Source organism: Parus major, chromosome 4A, assembly GCF_001522545.3.
Source record: "Parus major isolate Abel chromosome 4A, Parus_major1.1, whole genome shotgun sequence".
NCBI lineage: Eukaryota > Metazoa > Chordata > Aves > Passeriformes > Paridae > Parus > Parus major.
The window spans coordinates 16,597,712-16,617,304 of record NC_031772.1 but is presented as its reverse complement, the minus strand read 5'-3'; the positions used below and the strand labels follow the sequence as shown (position 1 = coordinate 16,617,304).

General features: G+C 51.6%; 1 protein-coding gene across 1 annotated transcript in view; it reads left to right on the top strand.

Moving 5' to 3' along the window:
* Window positions 1-295: 295 nt before the first annotated feature.
* Window positions 296-19,593, top strand: part of GABRA3 (gamma-aminobutyric acid type A receptor subunit alpha3) — a gene marked incomplete at its 5' end in the record, with an annotated part of 72,016 nt that continues 52,718 nt past the window's right edge. The window contains 3 exons of the mRNA XM_015626260.2: window positions 296-462; window positions 9,257-9,385; window positions 13,401-13,522. Coding sequence (XP_015481746.2) covers window positions 296-462; window positions 9,257-9,385; window positions 13,401-13,522 — 418 coding nt within the window. The remainder of the gene's footprint in view (window positions 463-9,256; window positions 9,386-13,400; window positions 13,523-19,593) is intronic.

Sequence of the window (19,593 nt, the reverse complement as noted above, 5' to 3'; positions counted from 1 at the left end):
CATCAGCGCCTCGAGGAGCTCCCCCCTTCAACAGGTAGGGAGCTGTCAGCCCTGCTCTGCTCATCCTCCCGCGCCGAAAGGATGGCGGTGCTGTGAGGCCGGGGCTGGGCGGAGGACCCCGGAGCATCCATCGCTCGGGGAGGTGGCCCCAAACCGGGACAGCGACAGCGACCCATCCCCGCCGCCTACGCTGCGGGGCGGGCGGCTCGGCACAAAGCGGGTGGGTAAACCCTCCTCCGGGGCGCGGGGAGAAGGAGGAGGAGGAGGAAGGCGGGGGGATGCTGCTCCCCTCCCTCCCTCGCTGTCTGCCTGGCTCGCCGCGGCCGGAGCAGCGCGCAGGCGGCACTGGCAGCCCCGGCCGGGCGGCACGGCGGGCTGGGGCTCGGAGCCCTGCGCAGCGCTGCGGAGCCCAGCGGGCTCCGGCCGCCCCCCGAGCCCCCCGCCGGGGCAGCCGGCGCGCCGGTGAGTGCGGGCGGGGGGCGCGTCCCCGCTCCCCCGGGGCTCCCCCCGCGGGGAGCAGCGCGGAGCCGGGCCGGGGATGGGATGGGGCTGCCGGGGGCTGCGCCGGGCCCCGGGTATTGTCTGGGGGTCTGCGGACAACAGGCGGAGCGACGAGGGAAGGGGAGGGGGCTCGGCCGGGCGGCCGCGGGTTCGGAGCATCCCCGCTCCCGCGGCAAGTCCCGAGCGTGTCGGTCCGGAGCGGAGCCGTGCCCCGCTGCTCCCCGCCGGGCATCCACCCCGCCCGCCCGGCGCTGCCGGCTGGACAGCGGGGACAGCGGCTGCGGGGAGAAATGCCTGAAGGAGGAGAATCCTGAGCCCCCTTGGCTGGAGCCCGACGGGGAATGCAGGGGCTGAGCGGGGAGAAGGGTTTAGTAAAGCAAAGTCAAATTTCCCCCTGAATCCCGCAGCCGGGCCTAATGGGCACAGAGGCTGTGTTGGGCTGGGGAGGAAAAGGAGTTTTGGGGGCTGCAGTTTCTGAGGCTGGTATGAGGGGAGAGAGGAAAAGAGCTCTAGGTATTTTCTCCTTCTCCCAGAGTTACTAGGACTGAGATAGGGATCATTAAAAAGGAATAGCCTAATGCAATTAAGTGGCAGACAGTCCCCACTGCAACACTTATCCATTGTTGCTTGCTCTGCCTCCTGCCAGAATGGTTCTCGCCTGGGCAAGAGAAGTACAATTGAACAAATAGTTCATTTCCCTGGCCAATTGCATCTGTAGTGTCTCCCTCAAATCTGCTGCTCACTGGCTGCAAATGCAGCAGCGTCCCCAGACAGAAACAGAGAACCAGGACCCTCTGATGAGATTCCCGCTGCTGTGGGCTGGCAAGAGCAGCTCCCAGTGGCTGCTCACCCGAGTTGTTCTGATGGCAACAGCAGAGCAGGTTTGCTCCCTCACCTCTCCATCCCCTTAGTGCCCTTCTGGGGAGCGCAAAGAAGAAAAACAGCAGGTGCTGAGGCAGGACCAGCCCACTAACAGAAGATGCTACTTGTGGTTCAGGCAAGTCTTCTCCTTCCTGTAGTCTCTCTTAACTTTTTCCTTGCCCTGGAGGATGCGGGATTTTGAGGGGTCTGGAGGTGATGCTGTTTGGGTGGAGTTTGGCCAGCCTGCCCTTCATCCTGTGCCCGCGGTGCCCGGGTGCCCCGCAGTGCACAGAGGCAGGAATGCTGGAGCCTGACCCTGCTGCTCCTTTCCGAGAGAGATCCGAGCAGCTGGGGGGCTTGTGGCTGCACCTGGGCCCTCGGCACACACTCGCCTGGAGGCTGCTGTGTCCTTTCCCCTGGAATCTCCTCCTGGTTCTCAGCGTGCAGCCGAGCCCGGAGCACGGGGAGGCACAGATGCATTGTCTGCACTGCTGCGAGACACCCTCGGCACCGGGGGACTGCTGCTTTTCCTCGCTTTGGAGCTTCTTATCACAAGTCTGCATCATGGAGCTTTTCTCCTTCTGTTCTTTCTCCTTTCCTCTCCCTTTGTCTGTAGACTGCCACCTGTCCCACTTCACTCTCAGCTTCTCCTTTGCCTTTTCGTGCTTAATGTGTTCTTTCGCCTCAGTTTCTTTTTGTCTAAGTAGACCATGTCCTCTTCAGCCTGCTTCTCTCAACACTGGAGACAGAGCCCAGCCCCTCATCTCAGTCAGAGTATTCCTGCCAACTGTTTACAAAAAGTAGCACAATACCCAGGCTGAACACTGACATAATTACATACCCAGCCAGAGAGTGTAGTAAATAATCCAGCTTTTCAGGCTTTTGCCCAGTGGTGAGTCTTTTGCCATCTCCTCTGCCCATGGGCTAAATGTATTATACTTGGCTTGCATTTACTCATATTCTGGAAGCACGGAGTGAGCGCAGCCGTGTGTGGCATGCGAGTGGATGTACAGGGATTCCTTGCACCATACACACTCCCCGTGCCTGTGTGCATCGTGTGCCTCACTCTGCTCTGGCAGTCGTGCTGGGCTCCTGCTGAGGCTGCCGGGGCAGGGATGGCTGCTGAGGTGTGGGGATTGTTCCATCAGCCAGGGAAAGATGCTCTGGGGTGAAGGTCAAAAGCGCCAGAAAAAAAAAACCGCGGGGCTCGGTGTGCGGTGTTTGCCCTGCTGGTTGGTTTTCCAGTACGTGGTGTGTACGTGGAATTGCAGACACACAGAATTGTGGATATTGTCAGCACGGTTGTATTTCCAGTTGTGATTGTGAGCCTGAGTCTGTCTGCAGTTGCTTTGATTGTGAGTCAGTCTGTCTGCAGTTGCAGTAGCTGTGAATCAGTGTCTGCCTGTAATTATGTGGGTGAATCAGTGTTGGCTTGTTACACTATGAGTGCAAACGGTTTCCCATAGCAGTTGTGGGTGTGAATCACTCTACAGTCCCTCTGGATGTGTTTTTGAGTAGAGAGATGCAATACTTGGATTAATTTTGTTTTGATGAGGAAAAACTGTCAAGCGGCTTCTCATTTTGGAAAATTAAAGCTGGGTTGGGAGTTGGGCACAGACCTTATTTCTTCGTTACCAGCAGAACAACTTACAGAAGAAATCCACTTTAAGGCTTGCTCCCAAGATTTACATGTTGATCTTTAATTTCTTTGCCTGGTGCCTCTGCTTCCGAGTGTCTTCTTCTGCTGGCATCCCTTGCAGAGCTGCAGACAACACATTTGATAACCATCACATGGTGCCTCTTACCTTCTGTGTGTGGCAGATTCACAGGAAGGTTGTTTATGGCTTGTACAGTGCCTGTGTGTTTGCAGGGATGAGCCAGTGCGTGCCTCTCGGGTAGGTGAGCACAAACATTTCCATGCTCAGGAGTCGAGGGCTGTGTGGCTCCTCTGCCACAGCCAGGGCTGTTTCTCTAGGTAGGTGGCAAAGAGCAAGTTGGGTTCAGGTGGATGGAGGTGCTGCTGCCTGTTTCTTGGCCTCTGATTTCTCTAAAATGCTGTAGCAGCTTCTGGCCTTCAGCAGCATCTGTAGAGCACCAGACAGCGCTGGCCTAGAGGCAAGCTGGAGAAATCCAGGCGACCTCAGGTGATGGAAGCAGAGCTCTGGGCTGGACCCAGGCTCCCAGAGCCAGCCTGGCCCAGTGCAGGTAGAGCTCGGAGCTGGCAGGGTTGGGCTGCTGAACGGGGTGTCTGTGCCTGCTCCGTGCAGCGCACACGGGCGTCCCAGCCAGCTCAGTACAGAACAAAGGGATGCAAACAACCTGGGAAGCGAAGGGATGCGAGACAGGGGTCTTGTGAAACACCACAGCGTCTTACTCAGCCCTTTCCGGGCTTCCAGATGAACTGTGGCTGCTCATTGCTGCCCCTGCCCTCAAATGAAAAGATGTTTTTGTTCCGAGGGACCCTCCTTTTTAGCTGGAGTGATTGAGAACTGACGAAAACCCTTCCCAGCAGGGACACAGGCAGCGTGTGCCTCGCCCGTGTTTATTGCTGCTGCGCTGAGCACTTGCTGGCTGCTGTCTCTGCGGAGAGAGCTCGGAGCTTTGCTCAAAGGAGCATTAAAGAGGCACAGCGGTGGTCACCAGAAGCCTGGTGTGCTCACAGAGGGTCAGGGACAGCTGGACAGAGCCCTGCCCCTGCAGGTGGGATGATTCTGCAATCCTTGAGGGGTGTTGAAGGACCTCTCTTGCTGCCTGGGACCTGTTTTGGAGAGGCTCCAGTGCAATGAGGAAGGGCTTTAATGAGCTTCTTGTGCTGTGCAAGTGCTCCTGGATTTGGGGGTAAATATGCAGGTGTTGTGAGGTCACCTATAGCGCTGTGCTTGGCTGTGCTGCTGTGCAGGTGGGCAGATGGTGCTTGACACCACCAGGGTCTGGATCACCCTCTTCTTCCTGCACAGAAGTGCTTTGATCTGGCCTCTTGGGCTGAGGCTGCCTTTTCTTCCCAGTCTGATTTCCAGCTGGCTCCCAGCATCAGCTCCTCACTGCACAGCCCTCCCTGAGATGCCTGACTTGACAAAAGATCTGCAGGTGCTGCAGGTGCTGAGGGCTGAGAGGGAGCTGTCAGTGCTCTGCACCCCCCCAACTGATGCCACTGGTGTCCATGCATGGCACGTGGGGATGCTGATCCAACAGCACCACAGATAAACAGCACCTCTGGGTGCAGTGCTGGGGCAAATTTGTCCTTTGGGCTGGTTTCTGAATGCTGTATGCACTGTGAGACTATTGCTGAGTGAATCAGATGGTTCCCCTGGCTGTGCATCTTCCCAGGAGGCAATAATTTGGGTGAGATACTCATGTGACTCTCACAGACGTGCCCAGGTGGGTTTATGGGCCTCTTCTACTTTCATTTCTTTTCTGGTGCTCGCAGTATCCCCCTCTCTGGCCCTTCTCTCAGGTGTTTTCACAAGCTTTACCTTTCAGCCTCCACCTCCAGAGTTCTGTGTCTCTCCCTTGTCAGCAGTAAGCCTGTGCTAATCACTCTTTCCTAGGAAGGCACTTCAGAACATTTAATGGTTTCTAGATTAAGGATTTCTGGGAAGATCAGGCTCAGTGTGCCAAGTCAGGAGATACCCAATGTTGGCACAGTTACTAGGGTACCTTGCTGATTTGGAAGTTTCCAGCACTTTTTTGGTTCCCAAACCCATTTCAGTGGGAGCAGGGGCTGCAGCATGTCGCTGTCACAAGGGGAAGGAAGGAAGCTTTTCCAAATCCTTGTTCACAGCACATCCAACAGGAAGACTGTATTTCCCTGGAGTGCCGTTGTGCTATGATGCTCTGGAGATTGGACAGATTGTCTTGGAGAGGAGTGGGAATGTTTGTGAAGCCCTTAGGTGTGTGGTTATAAAGACACCTGCCAAATTCCATGTGCTGTGAACTCCAAGTATCTCTGGGTTCCAGCTGCAGAGTGTCAGCAGGGCTCCTTAGGAAATCTGCATTGGATTCAGCTGTGGAGGTTACCAGCAACTGCACAATTAGTGCTGAGTGCATTTGCTAAGTGTGCCATTAAGGAGTGAGCAATGGACAGATGGAGGAAGGAAGAAGCGCAGGGCTGCTCTGAACACACACCATCCCTCCAGACTCCATCTTGCACAGACACAGAGGAGAAACAGAAGCTCTGGGGAGATGCTCTTTAACTTATACGGAAAGGGAGTCAGTCTAAAGAGTTGTACTACTCTTTTCTGAGCTTGGAAATTTGGCCATTCTGCACTTTTTTCTTTATGGACACTGTGCAGTTTTCCCTTCAGCCAGTGCTAGTAAGAGATTTGAGGGTTTTTTTCTTCTTTGAGGCTGTTAAGAGCCAATTAACATTCCTAAACCCTCGCTTGGTTACATGCAGTTAAATGCACGTTGCCTGCATCCTCCCTCCCCTTTCCGAGCATCAGGGATCCCTGCAGGTATTCAGATCAAGGCGTTGGCTGATTCAGAGCTTTCCTGAGTGGGAAGTGACAGCTGAATAGCCTTGCACGAGGACAGCCCCAGCACGGGCTGGAGGAGCTCCAGCGCTGCTTTTCCTGAAGCACTCTCGTGGGTGTTCCCATCCCTTCCCTGCGCACCGAGGGACCCCTTCGCCTGCTCTGCCACCAGCATCCTCTCCAAGAGCTACTCTTGTGTGCTAAAATCTGAGGAGCTCAGTTACAGGGCTGTTGAAACCTCGAGAGTTATCTTACAAACTGATTTTATTAGGGAGGCTGTGTGGCCAGTAGCTGTTGGGCTTCTAAAGCACTTGTACCAGTTGGGTTCTTGTGTGTGCCTGTGGCTGGGCTTGCAAGAGCCCCAGGAAAAGGGAGAAGTGATGCTGAGAGCTGCTGTGCCACGGGAACCACACTAGGGTCTGGCTATGGGGAACTTTGGATCATCCCCTAAACTGTCTGAATGTTGTAATCTCCTCCTCTGCAAAAGCCTCCTTGTATTTTCCAACAGGTTTCCTGCTTGGATGAGCAGGACTGGGTCTGCTTCTCAATCCATCTCCAAGTGTGAGGTAGCCACAGAATGAGGAAAATGCCCTGCAGCCTCTTCTATCCAGCTTCCCAAGAAAAATACAGTGCATGAGCCGAAGGGAAGCGGTGGGAAACAGTGCCAAGCTGTTTTCTGTGCTGTGTTGTCCTTCCCGAGTCCGTAAGTGCAGCCGTAGCAAACCCCCATTTTGGGGGCATTGTCAGTGTGAACAAACTGAGATGTGACTAGCAGAATGTCTGCTTGGGCAAGCAGTGAAAACAGATTTTGCTCCCAGTGCAGTTATAGAGCTGGTTCTGATGCTTAAAATGAGACTCAAGCACAGATTTGACTTAATTCAAGCACCCCTGTTGTCCTTGGCTAGTATGCTCCTCATCAGAACTATAGGAAGTAGAAAATTAACCTTCATCTCTGTATAATATTGAATGAAAACTCTATGAACAAGGTTTAGTGAAAACAAAATTGTTAAGAGCTTCTTGGCACAGACAGGACACACCCACATGGAAAGTGTTGGATTTTGCCACTGCTCTTGACCCTCTGAATTACCTTGTTCCTCCATTTTCTTGTATTCTTTTTCTTTTTTTAGCTTCACTTTTCCACTGTTGGTGGATAATCTGCCCCACTCATGGTTTCACCAAATCTGATAAAGATGGTCCCAGATGTTCTGCAGGAGCCATGACAGCTCCTGCAGAGCCAGGAGACACCTGCTGCAAATCCAAAGTGTCCTCATTTGTGTGGGGAATCCCTGGTCAAAGTCTGCTGGCTGTGCAAATTCTGCCCAAACAAAGCATTTTTGGAAATCAGCAGTTGAATGGGAAAATGTTGATTTCAGTGAAAATTTTCAGCAGTGTCTTGGGAAGGGGGGACGATAGACAGCAATGGTTCTTTTAATTTTTTTTATATTTTTTTTTTCTTTTGGCTAGTGTTTGAAATTGCCTTAGGGAAAAAAAAATCAGTTAAATACTATTGTATAATATGCAAGTTGAAATGGAATGAAAGGGAAAAGTTGAAAGGAAATCTGTTGAGAAGATGCTTATTGAAGAAGTTCTAAATTTGCCTTATAAGAAAAATCAACATTTTATCTGTCCTTGTCGTGATTTGGAACGAGTCTCCCCGAAATGCTGGAATTTCCTACAGACCAGATGTTCAGCCAGATAATTTGTGCTTCATCAGCAAATACATGAATTTCCAAGACTGTGTGTCCCCTCTCAGCTGGAGGCTGCGAGAGCCAGAGGAGCCACCCCAAATCAGAGCTTTTCTCCCCAGAGCTGTGGGTGTGCCCATGCCAGAGGCTCCTGTACCTCCTTTGGTGTGAGGATGAGCTTCCCTAGGGGGCATTCAGGTAAAATCCTGATTAATAAAGCCTGAGCACACTGTGCCTAAATTAATCCGTGCATTCATTTCTGCAAGGATTTGAAGTGACTGCTGGGGAGGAAGGTAAAGGTAACTAGGGCCAAATGCTGGCTTGTTTTTTTGGGTTTTTTCCCCCCCTGTGCCTGCTGTTAGTGAGAATCCTGCCAGAACAAAAGCCGAGGTGGGTGGTAAGGACTGGCGGTGTCTGGCTCTTACCTTCTGCCTGCCTGGCAGCTCGTGTGCTCCTAGAGCTAAAAAACAAGGCTCAGGGAGACTGTAGGGCCACATTGCTGTGGGGACATCAGCTAAATGCAGAAATGTGATAAAGCACACAGCCTGGCCTCGTGCCTCTTCTCTTGCAGGGGCAGGGGTAGCCAGGTACACACTGAGGACATGTGTGACCTCCAGGTCTTTCCATCCTGCTCTGCCTGGAATTTCTGCTGGGAGCTCTCCTCTCCCTCATCCCTGTGCAGAACCCTTCTCCTGGGCAGCACTCAGATAGTTCCCCTGCCCCCTGCATGCTGGGACAGCCTCAGCTGGCTGGGAATTGCCATCCAGGTGCTGGGGTTTGGCTTTGCAGCCAGCACCTCCTTCGGCGCCAGACGGAGCTGCCTGAGGCTCTGTGCATTGAGCAGAGGAATCCAGAGGTCACGTTTGGCTGGCACCAGCATCTTGCCCTGGTTTCTGCCTGCTGTGATTGACTGGAGCCTTCACTGCTGGCTCTGGGGGCTCAGAGTGGGGCTGGCTGTGCCTGGCTGCCATGGTGCTGAATCCCCTGTGTGGGGACAGGCAGAGTTGTGAGGGGGAGATGTCACGACAAGCTGTATTTATCCAGGCTGTTGCTTGGCAGTGCTGCTCCAAGGTGCATCAACATAATGAGATACATAAAAGGAGAAGGCAGTTAAATGTGCAATAACATCACAATAAAAGTAAAACTGAGCATTAATGAAAACTCTGAGCACACTAAGTGTAGTATCGTCGAGCGCTCCCACCACCTTAGGCCTTGGTGGTCAAACTTAATAATAATTTCTGGCAGTGTCATTACCGGAATTAAATGAGGGTTTAACTGTCTAGAAAAAGATGTTGGGGAAAAAAAAATAGGTCTTGAGACTTCACAGGTGGTTTTGCTGTGTGGATGTCACTGAGGTAGCGGAGGCACCAGAGGCAGGGTGAGGTGGAGGAAGGGATGGCTGGAAGAAGAGCCAGTGTGGTTACTTTGGAAAGTGAGCTTTGCACTTGCTGTTGAAACACCTGAGGAGCTGCAGGATTGTCTGTGAGGGTGGGGTGAGGGTTTTAAAGTGTGTACCTGCTTGGCTCTGACCCGTGATGCAGTCTCCCCAGGACCAGCAGTGCTCCAGGGCATGATGCTGCTTTGGTTTCCTGAGGGTTTCCTGAGATTTCAAATACCCCAGAAATGACCCCAGAAATACTGACTGTTGCCCAACATGAAAAATTGAACTGTTTGCTTTCCCCTAGTAACTAAAGTCTCTTTCCTCTCCTCTTCTTCCCCTCTGTCCCACCCTGGCAGGTTTTGGAGGCTCATTTTGCAGTGGCTGCACGCTGACACCATGGCACCGAGGCTCCCGGGAATGGGGCCCTTCTCCCTCCTCAGCCTTGGATTCCTGCTCCTGGTTCTGGCTCTCTCTGCTGTTGCTGGGTAAGGTGGTGAGTGCTGAGCTGTTGGCCAAGGCTGCAGTCCTCTTACTGAACTTAAATATCCTGGGGTCAGCGTGTATATGATTCATGTGTATGAAGCAGTGCAGGACAAAGCACTGAAGTGTCTCTGCTGTGTTTGTCCCTGGCTTTGTCCCCATCCCCCTGCCTTTCACCCAGGGACTGTTCAGTCCCTAATGTGGCTGGCACTGCCATAATTTGAGGTGCTCTCACTGAGATCAATTGTCAGTGTTTTTTAAAACAAAACCCATTTTCAGATTTGGCCTCTGCACAACTCATTCTGTGCAAGGACTGTGCTTGTCTGAGTTTTAACCTGGAAGAGAGATTCCCCCCACCCCATTTAATATTTTAATACTATTTTGAAGAAGAGAAAATCAGTCTGTTTCATCTGTTTGCTTGTTAATGGTGTAATGACCCACGGGCAGCACACTTGACCTGCCGCAGCACCGGGGTTCTCTGCCAGCCCTGGCTGGGCTTGCTGCTGTCCTGTGCCTGGGTGTGCAGGCTCTGGCTGTCCTGGCAAGGAGAGTGCTGCTGCCAGCTTCACCTTCCCAGCCTCTGGAAGCTGTCTGGAGGAGATGAAAGCCTGTTAGTCCATGACTGCATCCCACCAGAGCCTTTTCTGGGTGAGCTCAGGGAGCCCTTCGAGGAAGGAAGACTGAGATGCTGCCAGCTGTGGGGAGGGAGGAGCCCTGCACAGAGGGAGAGAAATGCAAATAATACATGATTTCTATAAAACATTTAGAAAAGCCTTTAGAGTGCCAGGTATGGACACTGAAATGCTGTCTGCTGAATTAGAAGTCCAGAAGGGACCAAGGATCTTCACGCATGAAGAGATGTCGGCGCTGCCCCTCCCACCCTGTCCCCCCTGTTCTGCTCTGTCTGCTTGGATTTGACTTTGCATCTCGCCTTGTGCTGTGAGTGCTGACCCTGCCCTCCTGCACAGGCACAGTCAGCCCTGGGCACTGGCCTCTCACCCACAGTGGCTGTGGGGGGTGTCCCCATGCCCTGTGTCTGTGGCTCTGCCTTCCTCACTGCTGCCTTTTCCTCTCCATCACAAATTCACCCGAGCCGCTGCTCCCTCTCCACCTGCCATGCAGGGATTGCTCAGAATATTGCTCCCCAGGAGGATTTGCTTCCTAAATTGTGTGTGAGGGGACCCCTGTGCTGATGTGGCACAGCTCCCCAGAGAGCCTGTGCACAGGTGGCAAAGTAATGACTTTTCCTCAAGCCTATCCTAATTAAATTTGCTGTAAACCTCCGTCCTTCCTGCCTAAAGGATTTTAATTATTTTAAAACCTTGATCCCACACATCTCTTTGCAGTTCCTTTATGCCTTGCTAAAGGGCAGCTTTAGCTTTATGTTAAGGTGAGGTGAGGCAGCCCAAAGCTTTCCTGGGAAAGGAATTATTAGCCCAAATCAGGTGCCAGGCAGAGGTGCTGCTGGCTCTCTCCTGCCTGCACCTTCCCTTGTCCTGCCTACGCTGCTCTCCCCCCAGAGCCTCCCCAGCAAATCCCACACTGCTCACATTGAAGTCAAGCCCTCAAATGTCAGGCTAAGTAAAACAGCTTTGAAATTTGTAAACTCATTTTTCCCATCACTGCTGAGCCTCCGCCAGGAGTTCCTTCACAAAAATCCATCCTCTCACTCTTTATATTATGGGTAATTTTTAAAGATAGCTTATAAAACATTAATGAATGAGCTTTTCATGAGCATGCTAGCTATTCATAAGTTATAGATGGTTATATACTCATCAGCAGACACTGGGACAGATTGCTTTTAACCATGACATCTATTGAAAGCTGGTACAATTGAAACCCCACTAATTACAGCAGGCATTTGTTAAATTTCTCAAAACTCTTCTTACCTGCAGGGACTTCAAGTCCAGATGAAAAGCCAAAACCAGTGTTTGGATTCAGCTGGAAATCTTGGAAGCTGTGATGCAGTTTGTAATGTCAGGGATGTTTTGATGTTTGGATCTGGCAGGTTGCTTTAGGGCTGGGTCAGGTGTTATTTTCCCTATGGAAACTGGAATTTCAGCACCGTGTTACTCTCCTTGTGTTCCTGGAGGCTCAGCTTCCTGGTTTGACCACTCCTCCAGGTGTTGCTTTGCTAAAATACTGAGGCTAAGTGGTCCTGAGAGAGGTGGGATATGCCTCTGGAGAAGTGGACCTCAGGCACTTGAAATGCAATTTCCCAGAGTGTTTGGTCAATGAACCCAATGAAAATTAATGTCAGAATTTCCCAAAACAGAATATTTCAATTAACTGCAGCATTCAAAATAGTATTGATTCAGCCTGACTCTTAAAGTACCCGTACCCTGCTCTCAATTTTTCCTCTTTTGCTAGGAAATGCTCTTTGCACCTCTTTTATCTTATAGAATCTGAGTTTTCTGTGGGGTGAACACTTTGACAGAGAACTCCAGCTGTGGTACTTGTCACCCTACTGACCCTTCACAGTGTATTTACAGGTGCACCAGCAGTGTCAGGGGTAGCCAGGCTGACCAGATGGGATGCAGCAGGATAAAGCTTTGAACTCCTTAAATATTCCTTTTTCTGTAGTTTTTTTGTGGGTTTTCTTTCCCCCCCTGTTACCTCATGATGCTTGCTGAAAGCAGTAGCTGCCACACCTCAAAGGACACAAGGCTGGGCTGGGAAGGAAAGGGGCAGAAGTGTTAGAAAATGACAATTTAGGGGTTTTCTTCCCCCAGGAAGACACTTCTGATGGTCATAGGTGCTGTCCTTGGTAATTGTAACCATGAATTCCATGTCCACCACCTCTGGTTTGTGGCATTTGTGGTCTTCCTCTGGCCAGTGCTCCCCTGTTATTCTCTCCTCCACTTAGTGCCAATTTGCCAGTCAGGGTTTCCCTGCTCCCAAGGGGCTCCTGTAGCTGCTGCTGAGCATCCCTCTGCTTTAGCAGCCTTTTTTTCCCCTGCCTGCCCGGGCATCCTCAGCCATCTCGCTGCCTGTTTGTGCCTCTTAATCTTTTTTTTTGCCTCATTTGTCTCTCCCTTATTTCCTCTTCCATCTTCCTTGAAAACTCTTCATCACTATAGATTTTTCTTTTTGTTTTCTGTTACTTAATCTTCTGCCTTTCCATTTGTTTTGGTCCTAACAGCTATTTCTGCTGGGGAAACTGTGCTTGAAGCCACAGCACTGATGCTCTGTGTCATCTGAAATCTCTTTTAGAGGCAGGTGGTTCCAGAAGGACTCGCAATCTCCTTTTCTGTTGATTGAAAGGGAGACACAAAATGCAAATGTATTACTTGAGCCCCTTGTGTTTGCAAAACTGCATTGAAGATTTTGTTCAGTGAGATGTGCTTTTTTAGAGGAATTTACTCCTTGTTTTATTCCACCTGGGGCAGAATATGTTCTGAGGAAATCATCTTGTTTGGGGGCTTCCAGGCTTCTTGTGTTGAGCAGAGATGGGAATGTGGAAACTCATTTGTTTTTATAAACAGGGAAAGTTCAGCAAACTGCAGAGATGGTTCACTAAGTGTTTTAATGATGAGGCTTTAAGCCTGTTTACTGAATTTTTACTTTTCTGTCTCCCCTCTTCCCTGGGGCAGAGATCTTTGAAATGGCTCAATCTGGCAAATGACTGGTGTCACTTCTCCCATGCTGCCTGCAAGGAGATAGTGGCACTTGAATAACTGAGCTTCCCACAGCCTCTGCTCAGAAAATGCCCATTTTTAGGGACAGGAAAGGGATATTGGAGCAGCTCCCTGTTAAAATAGGGTTCCTAAACTGCTCCCTGTGGTGCTGCTGGCTCTGAGCAGGGAAAGGTGGGGAGGGGACAGTGGGGAGGTCTGTGAGGATCAGAAATGCCCTGTGCTGAGTCCTGCAAACGCATGACTTTATCAAAAGCTGAGTCCTGCACTTCAGGCTGGAGCAGGAACCCCCTCCCTTCACTCCCTGTAGCTTCTCAGAGCACGCACAGCATAGATTCCCCCCCTAACGCTTTTTTCCTGGTTTTCCCCCTGTCCCATGGGCCAGGCTCTCTCAGAAGCACGTCTCAGACGTCGTGGATGACAGCAAAGACAACATCACCATTTTCACACGCATCCTGGACCGGCTCCTGGACGGATACGACAACCGCCTGAGGCCTGGGCTCGGAGGTCAGTGGGGTTCTTCCCTCAGCTGCGTGCCTTTGGCAAGGCCAGGCAGCACGGATGATTCTGAGTAACTCAGCTGCTGCCAGGAGGGGAGGCTGCTCGCTGCCAGGCTCGGTTGGTGGCTGTTGCCCCGTTTTGGGGTTGTTTTGGGGGTCTCGTGGGCTGAGAGGTGCGAGGCCCGGGGTGCTGTGGTGGCCTGTGACAGCGCAGGGACGGGCCTGCAGTGGAGCAGCTGGGGATGAACCTGCTCCTGCTATTTTGGAGGCATCACCCTTTCAGAAATGCTGATCCATCCAGAAAGGAAGTCATTGAGGGGCTGGAGCGTGTCCAGAGGAAAGGCCTGGAGCACAGATCTGATGAGGAGCAGCTGGGGGAGCTCAGCCTGGAGAACAGGGGGGTCATTCTCACTTTCTACAGCTCCCTGAGGGAGGTTGTGTGTAGCCAGGTGTGGGTCAGTCTCTTCTCCAGGTAACAAATGACAGGACAAGAGGAAACGGCCTCAGGTTGCACCAGGGGAGGTTTAGATTAGATGTAAGGAAAAACTTCTCACAGAAATGGGTGTAAAGCACTGGAAAAGGCTCTCTGGGAAATGGCAGAGGCACCATCCCCAAGAGTGTTGGTGAGGACAAGGCTTAGTGCTAAACGTGGTGCTGGTGCTGGGTGTAGAGCTGGACTTGATGACTTTTTCCAACTTGAATGATTCTGTGGCTCTATACCACCATTCTGCAGAACCTTCACCTCATGTTGGTGCTGCTTTTTAGTCAGTTTGCTTTGCTACAGAGCCTCTATCTCCACATCTCAGTTATTTCCTATGCAGCTGTCACCTGGCAGGCTCTCCCCCCGTGCTGCTCTGGGCACCGGGCACTCACCCAGGCCCTGCTGCCTCCCGAGCTGCATTCGGCACTGCTGCCACTATTGCTGCTGCTGCAGAGTTTCACTGCAAGCTCCTACACTTGTCTGAGGTGCATCAGAAAGAAAAAGCCATGGCAGTCACCTTCCCACCTAATGCCTACAGCTCCAGTCAACATGATCTAAGGGGGCAGGAGAATGGGGAGATGTGTGGGGAAGACAGATGAGATTAAGGAGATGTGTGCCTGGGTGGTTTCCTGGTGCACTGTTGCTGTGGCAGAGGTGGCCTCTCTCAGGTGCTGACAGCTGTGTGTCCCTGGGGCTGCCGAGGGAATGTTCCTGCACTGCTCTGAGCTCTCCTGCTCAGCAAAGGTGTGCTGCTGGAGCATGATTTCCACCCAGAGCTGGAGTCACCACATGCTCTCCCATTTTCTGAAGATCCTGCTGCCAAGAGCTGCTTTTCTGAGCTCTTGCATGCTGATGGGATCTCCTGGAATGGCACTTTCCTTCCCCAGAGCAGCTTTGCCTCCTCCCAGCCCCGTGTCCACCTTTGTGCCACAGCCCTCTGCCCTGCAGCTGCCCTTTGAGACCATGCCAAACCTGGGGAGGAAGGCCTTTTCCAGGGAGCATCCTCCCCTCTGCTGTGCTGCAGGACCCAGACAGGAAAGGGTTACTCTGTCTGCATAAGCAATCAGTCAGTTTTATTGCTTTTGTTGCTTGTTTCTTTCCCCCAGAATTAACTGTGGTCCTACTAATAGCTTTGCTTCCTCAAGTCTCCCTGATGGCTGTATTGATTTAACTGAAACGAGTTCTGCACGGGGACTGAGGGGGCATTTCTGCTCACTGTAGGCTCAGCTGCAGACAAGCCCATGCTAAGTGTTAACAAGAGGAGTCCCAGGAGCCCCTTGCTGGGGAAGTTCAAACCTTTCTTGGAACATCTTTGCTCCATTGCTTTAGATCCTTTAATAATGTATTTAACATAATAAATTGCCTTTGCCTGAGCCAGCCCTTGTGTGTTTAAAGATTGCTTTCACCTCTGTGTTCCCCTGCTGAGGCTCTCTGGCAGACCCAGATGGGAACTGATGAGGGCTGCAGGTTTTGGGGGCTCTTGACTGGCCATGAGTTGTTCTCTGTGTATGGAGCAGCCTGGTGAGCCAGGCCCTTCCCACTTTCAGTTGTTTTTCCCAAGGCTGAAGCCTTGGAGGTGTCTCAGGAGGAGAATTAGGGTGAAAGACTCCTCCCACTGCTGCTGGTGGCCAGAGAAGCAGAAATTATCTTGCTGCAGACTCCAGAGTTTGGGGTTAATGGAAGAGCCTGGGGTGGCAGTCAGCAAGAGACAGGCTCCTGATGTCCAAGGCTGTGTGAGGGCTGGGAAAGCGATTGTCTTGCTCCAGGTGAACATCTGGGTGATGGACAAGGAACATTGGTTTTCCTGTAAGACAGCACTGGGTGGTCCCTGTAGTGTCCCCATTTCCCTTGGGAATGTCTTCCATTGCTTTTCTGAAGATGTCAGGCAAGAGCATCCACACCCTGCAGTGCATGGACAGGGCAGATGTGGTGATCTTGTGTCCATACCCGGGCAGGTGGAAGGGTGGAGCTCCCTAAATTGTGTGTAACCTGTGTGAAACAGGACATGCAGGCTCTTTGCCTGTCTGGCTTTCCTGTTCTGGATGAGATGCCCCTGCAGACATTTGGGACATGGAGGGCTGAGCAGGGTTTGGAGCTGCAGCACCTCTCAGGGCTCTGCAGTGCTGTGTGTGCTCAGCCCCATCCCCTCCTTCAGCTTCCTGTGTGCCAGGAACAGAGCAGTGTTTGTTTAGACTTTGGGAGAAGACACTGTGTAAGCAACAGAGTGTTAATGTGGTGACTTCTCCCCTCAAGATAGCCTCTTTGTATTTATTTTCTTATCCCCTCTGCTTTCACCATCTGCTGCCACCCACTCTAATAGCTGCCATGCCAGAGCTCCTCTTCCTACCAGGATGCTGCAGACACGAGCTGAAGCAAGCCCATGATGAGGCTGCTCAGGAGCGCCTGCTGCTGCAGAGCCAGGCTCCAGGTGAGGGTGGCCCTGGGCCTGGCTGCTGCTCCTGCCCCAAACAGGAGACATCCAGTCCAGCCAGGAGCCCGTGCTGGCCTGAGGTGGGGGGAGATTTATGACCACAGTCCAGGCTGGCTTAGAAGAAGAAAGGCAGGGGAAGGTTGCTGTCTTCTGCAGTAGCACCCTGTAGCACTGGGGACACAACCATTTGTGTCACAGTGTCTGGCAGGAGGTTCCTTCCTGTCTCTGCCAGCTGAGCCAGGGCTGGATTCCTCTTGGGAACAGAGCCGAGTCTTCTCTTTGGCCTCGTGACCACTGAAAGATAGTCTGGGCTTGGGGAAGAGGTAGCTGCATAAAGAGAGCATCTTCTAGGACTCAGAGTGGGGGAGGAGAGGAAGGAGCTGTCAGCAGAAAACCTGTTTCCCCTGGGAGAACACGGGGCAGATTGGTTATTAAGTCAGAAGAGGAACAGAGATGGACCCCGAGGGAATGGAGACATCTGTTGTCATGGCCAACCTTGTAGGATCAGAAAATGTCCCAAGAGAGCTTCTGTGGACAGCACAGGCCTCTGCTCTTGGTCTGGAGCTGTGAAGTCACACAGATCCTGTGCCCAGCCTGGAGGGGCTGCAGTGGGAAGTGTCTGTCTGTTGCTCTCTGGTTCTCCTTGCTGGGACTCCCTGTGGAGCCTCCTTTGTGCACCTGGAGCTTCCAAGAGCAGGAGAGGGGAGATGTGGCCAGGAGAAGGAGGTGGAACTGGCTGACCAAGGGTGAGATGTCCTGTGCCCAAAAAGAAGAGATGCTCATGGAGTGGGATGCAGATGAAGGGACCACAAGTGATTCTTTGTGAATGACAAATGTACAGAACTACTCCAGGTGTCCCTGCAGTCCTTACAGAGCCAGTGTGATGTCCAGCACAGCAACATGAGGGAGGACACAGTGGTTGGGGGTTTGAGGGTCAGTGGTGCTCCCTGGACAGCTGTACCCCCTCTACCTTATTTCCTAATATATGACATTTTGTCATGTTGCAGCTGACACAGAGCCATCCTGGGAATGCCTGGGCAGGGCCAGGAGGGGACTTTTCCAGGTTTTTCCTTCCTTACAGCCTCGAGAATGCTTTAAATATGCTTTGGCAATGTAGTGCTATCAGGGAGCAGCTTACTGCTCTAGGAGGAGGCATGTGGGACCTTTCCACAGCTGTTTGCAAAGCAAGGCACGGGTTTCTTCCAGCTGAGCCAGAGACTGGCTGCTCCACAGGGCCAGGGTTGTGCCTGAGGCACATTTGGGGTAAGGGTGAGGAACCCAGAGGGTGTCTGGAGCAGTGCTGGACAAAGTCTCTGCATTGAGTGCTTGGGAAGCATTCCAGAAAACTGCTGGGCTTTTCTAGGGCACACCAGGAGAGAAAGATTTTGCCCCAAGGAAGAGAAGAGAGTAGGCTGCTCAGTTTTCTAAAAGATGAGTTGTAAACATCCCAGATAAGCCAGTTTCTCCAATTGCAATTAAAAAGCAATTTGTACCATGTTAAGCAGCCAGGCTGGGATCGATCAGTGTTATCCCTCCTGGATGCAGCATGACTGGCAAGGTAACTCATGGTATTTCCTTGAAGCTTCTGCAGCATCTCTGGAGTCCCTGAACAGCTCAGCCCTGCTGAGGGGGTGCTGGCTGCTGAGCACCCTGCCAGACCAGCTCTGCACCAGGGGCTTCTGGACAGCTGAGGTTTGGGAGACTCCTGAAGTGTCCATGGGGTTTAGCAGGACCAGCAAACACAGGCATCTGGATTCAAGCAACACAATTCCCCAGGCAGAGCAAGGCCCTTCACCCCTTGGGTCCCTTCTTCCTTGGGGATGGAGTAAATTACATTCCTTGGCCCTGGGGTGATCCCATCCAGGCAGAGGGAGCCTCAGCTGGGTATATCCAGAGGGTGAAAGCATCCCAGGCTCCTCTTCCTCTTCTCCACTGTGTTGTTCTTTGGTGTCAGCACCTCCCAGCCCGCGCTGGGCTTGAGCAGGACTTGGTGCAGTCAGGGTCTGCTGCTCACAACTCAGATCAGGGGTGCCCTCCTGGGCCTGTGGTGCCTTTTATCTATCCTTACTGTGTCAGCTCTGCCTTGCCAATGGTTTTGATCTAAGCCACCTGTTAATATTTATCCTGCTGTTGTATTTCCATGATGATTTTGTCAGCAAAGTGCACCTCAGTTGGAGTTTCTCTTGTTTCCTCTTTCTGCGGTGCAATGTTTCTTCCTGCTCTTTTAATGATGGTGTGGTTTGTCAGGATGGCTCCTGAGGAACACCTGTATCCCTGCCTGGCCACCTGTATTTCACTGATTCAAGTGCTGATGGCCAAGAGGTTTTGGATTTGGGTTCAGGGCGTCCCTACTTTAGGTTGAGACATTCCCAGGAGATGCTTGGTGTGTGATATCTCAGTGCATCTGTCATTTTGGCCTGACCTCCTGCAGGAGAGGGCTTGTCTGTTACTGTGGGAGCATTAAGGCAGAGGGGTTGAAATAGAATAATTAAATTACAGAACTTTCTTCTCTTGAAAGAACAGTGCTTTCCAAAATGAAACAGTGAGACCATATCTGCCTGGCAGGATCCAACAAGAAATACCTTTGTAGTGAAAATAACCTATAACAGTAATAAAAAGTGTTAAATTGTCCAGATTGAAGTTTACAGAACTTTTATTTCCTGAAATCTGGATGAAATGTTGAAATTTTCCTTTTCACTTGTGGATAGGTTTTTGACCTGTGTGTGCTGAAGCTGCCTCATAAACATTATCTAGACCTACTGTTTGTGTGAGAGAAACATGAGATGACAAACAGAGTTGTCCTCTGTGGTTTATTACAATTTCTAGGGTTTCAGGTCTGTGTTTAGTCTGTTTTTCTGTCTTAATGTTCCACTTCTCCCACTTCTCTTCCACTCTTCTTCCACTTCTCATCTCTTCTCTCTGATCTGACTTCATGCTTTGTATTGATTACTCCAGGGAGGAATTTGATGCTTTCTTAGGGGAAAAAAAACAAAATTCATGTCTTATCTCAGATTTTTGTCTTTGTCTGAGCTTCCTTGATGAGTTTTAATTTGAAGCTGAGGCATTGCCTGAACAGCATTTCCTTCTGTTTACCTTTCTGGGCAACGGGGACCCTGCTCTGTCTCGTCAAACTTCTGAAGTCAAGATCTGTGAACAAATTATAAAG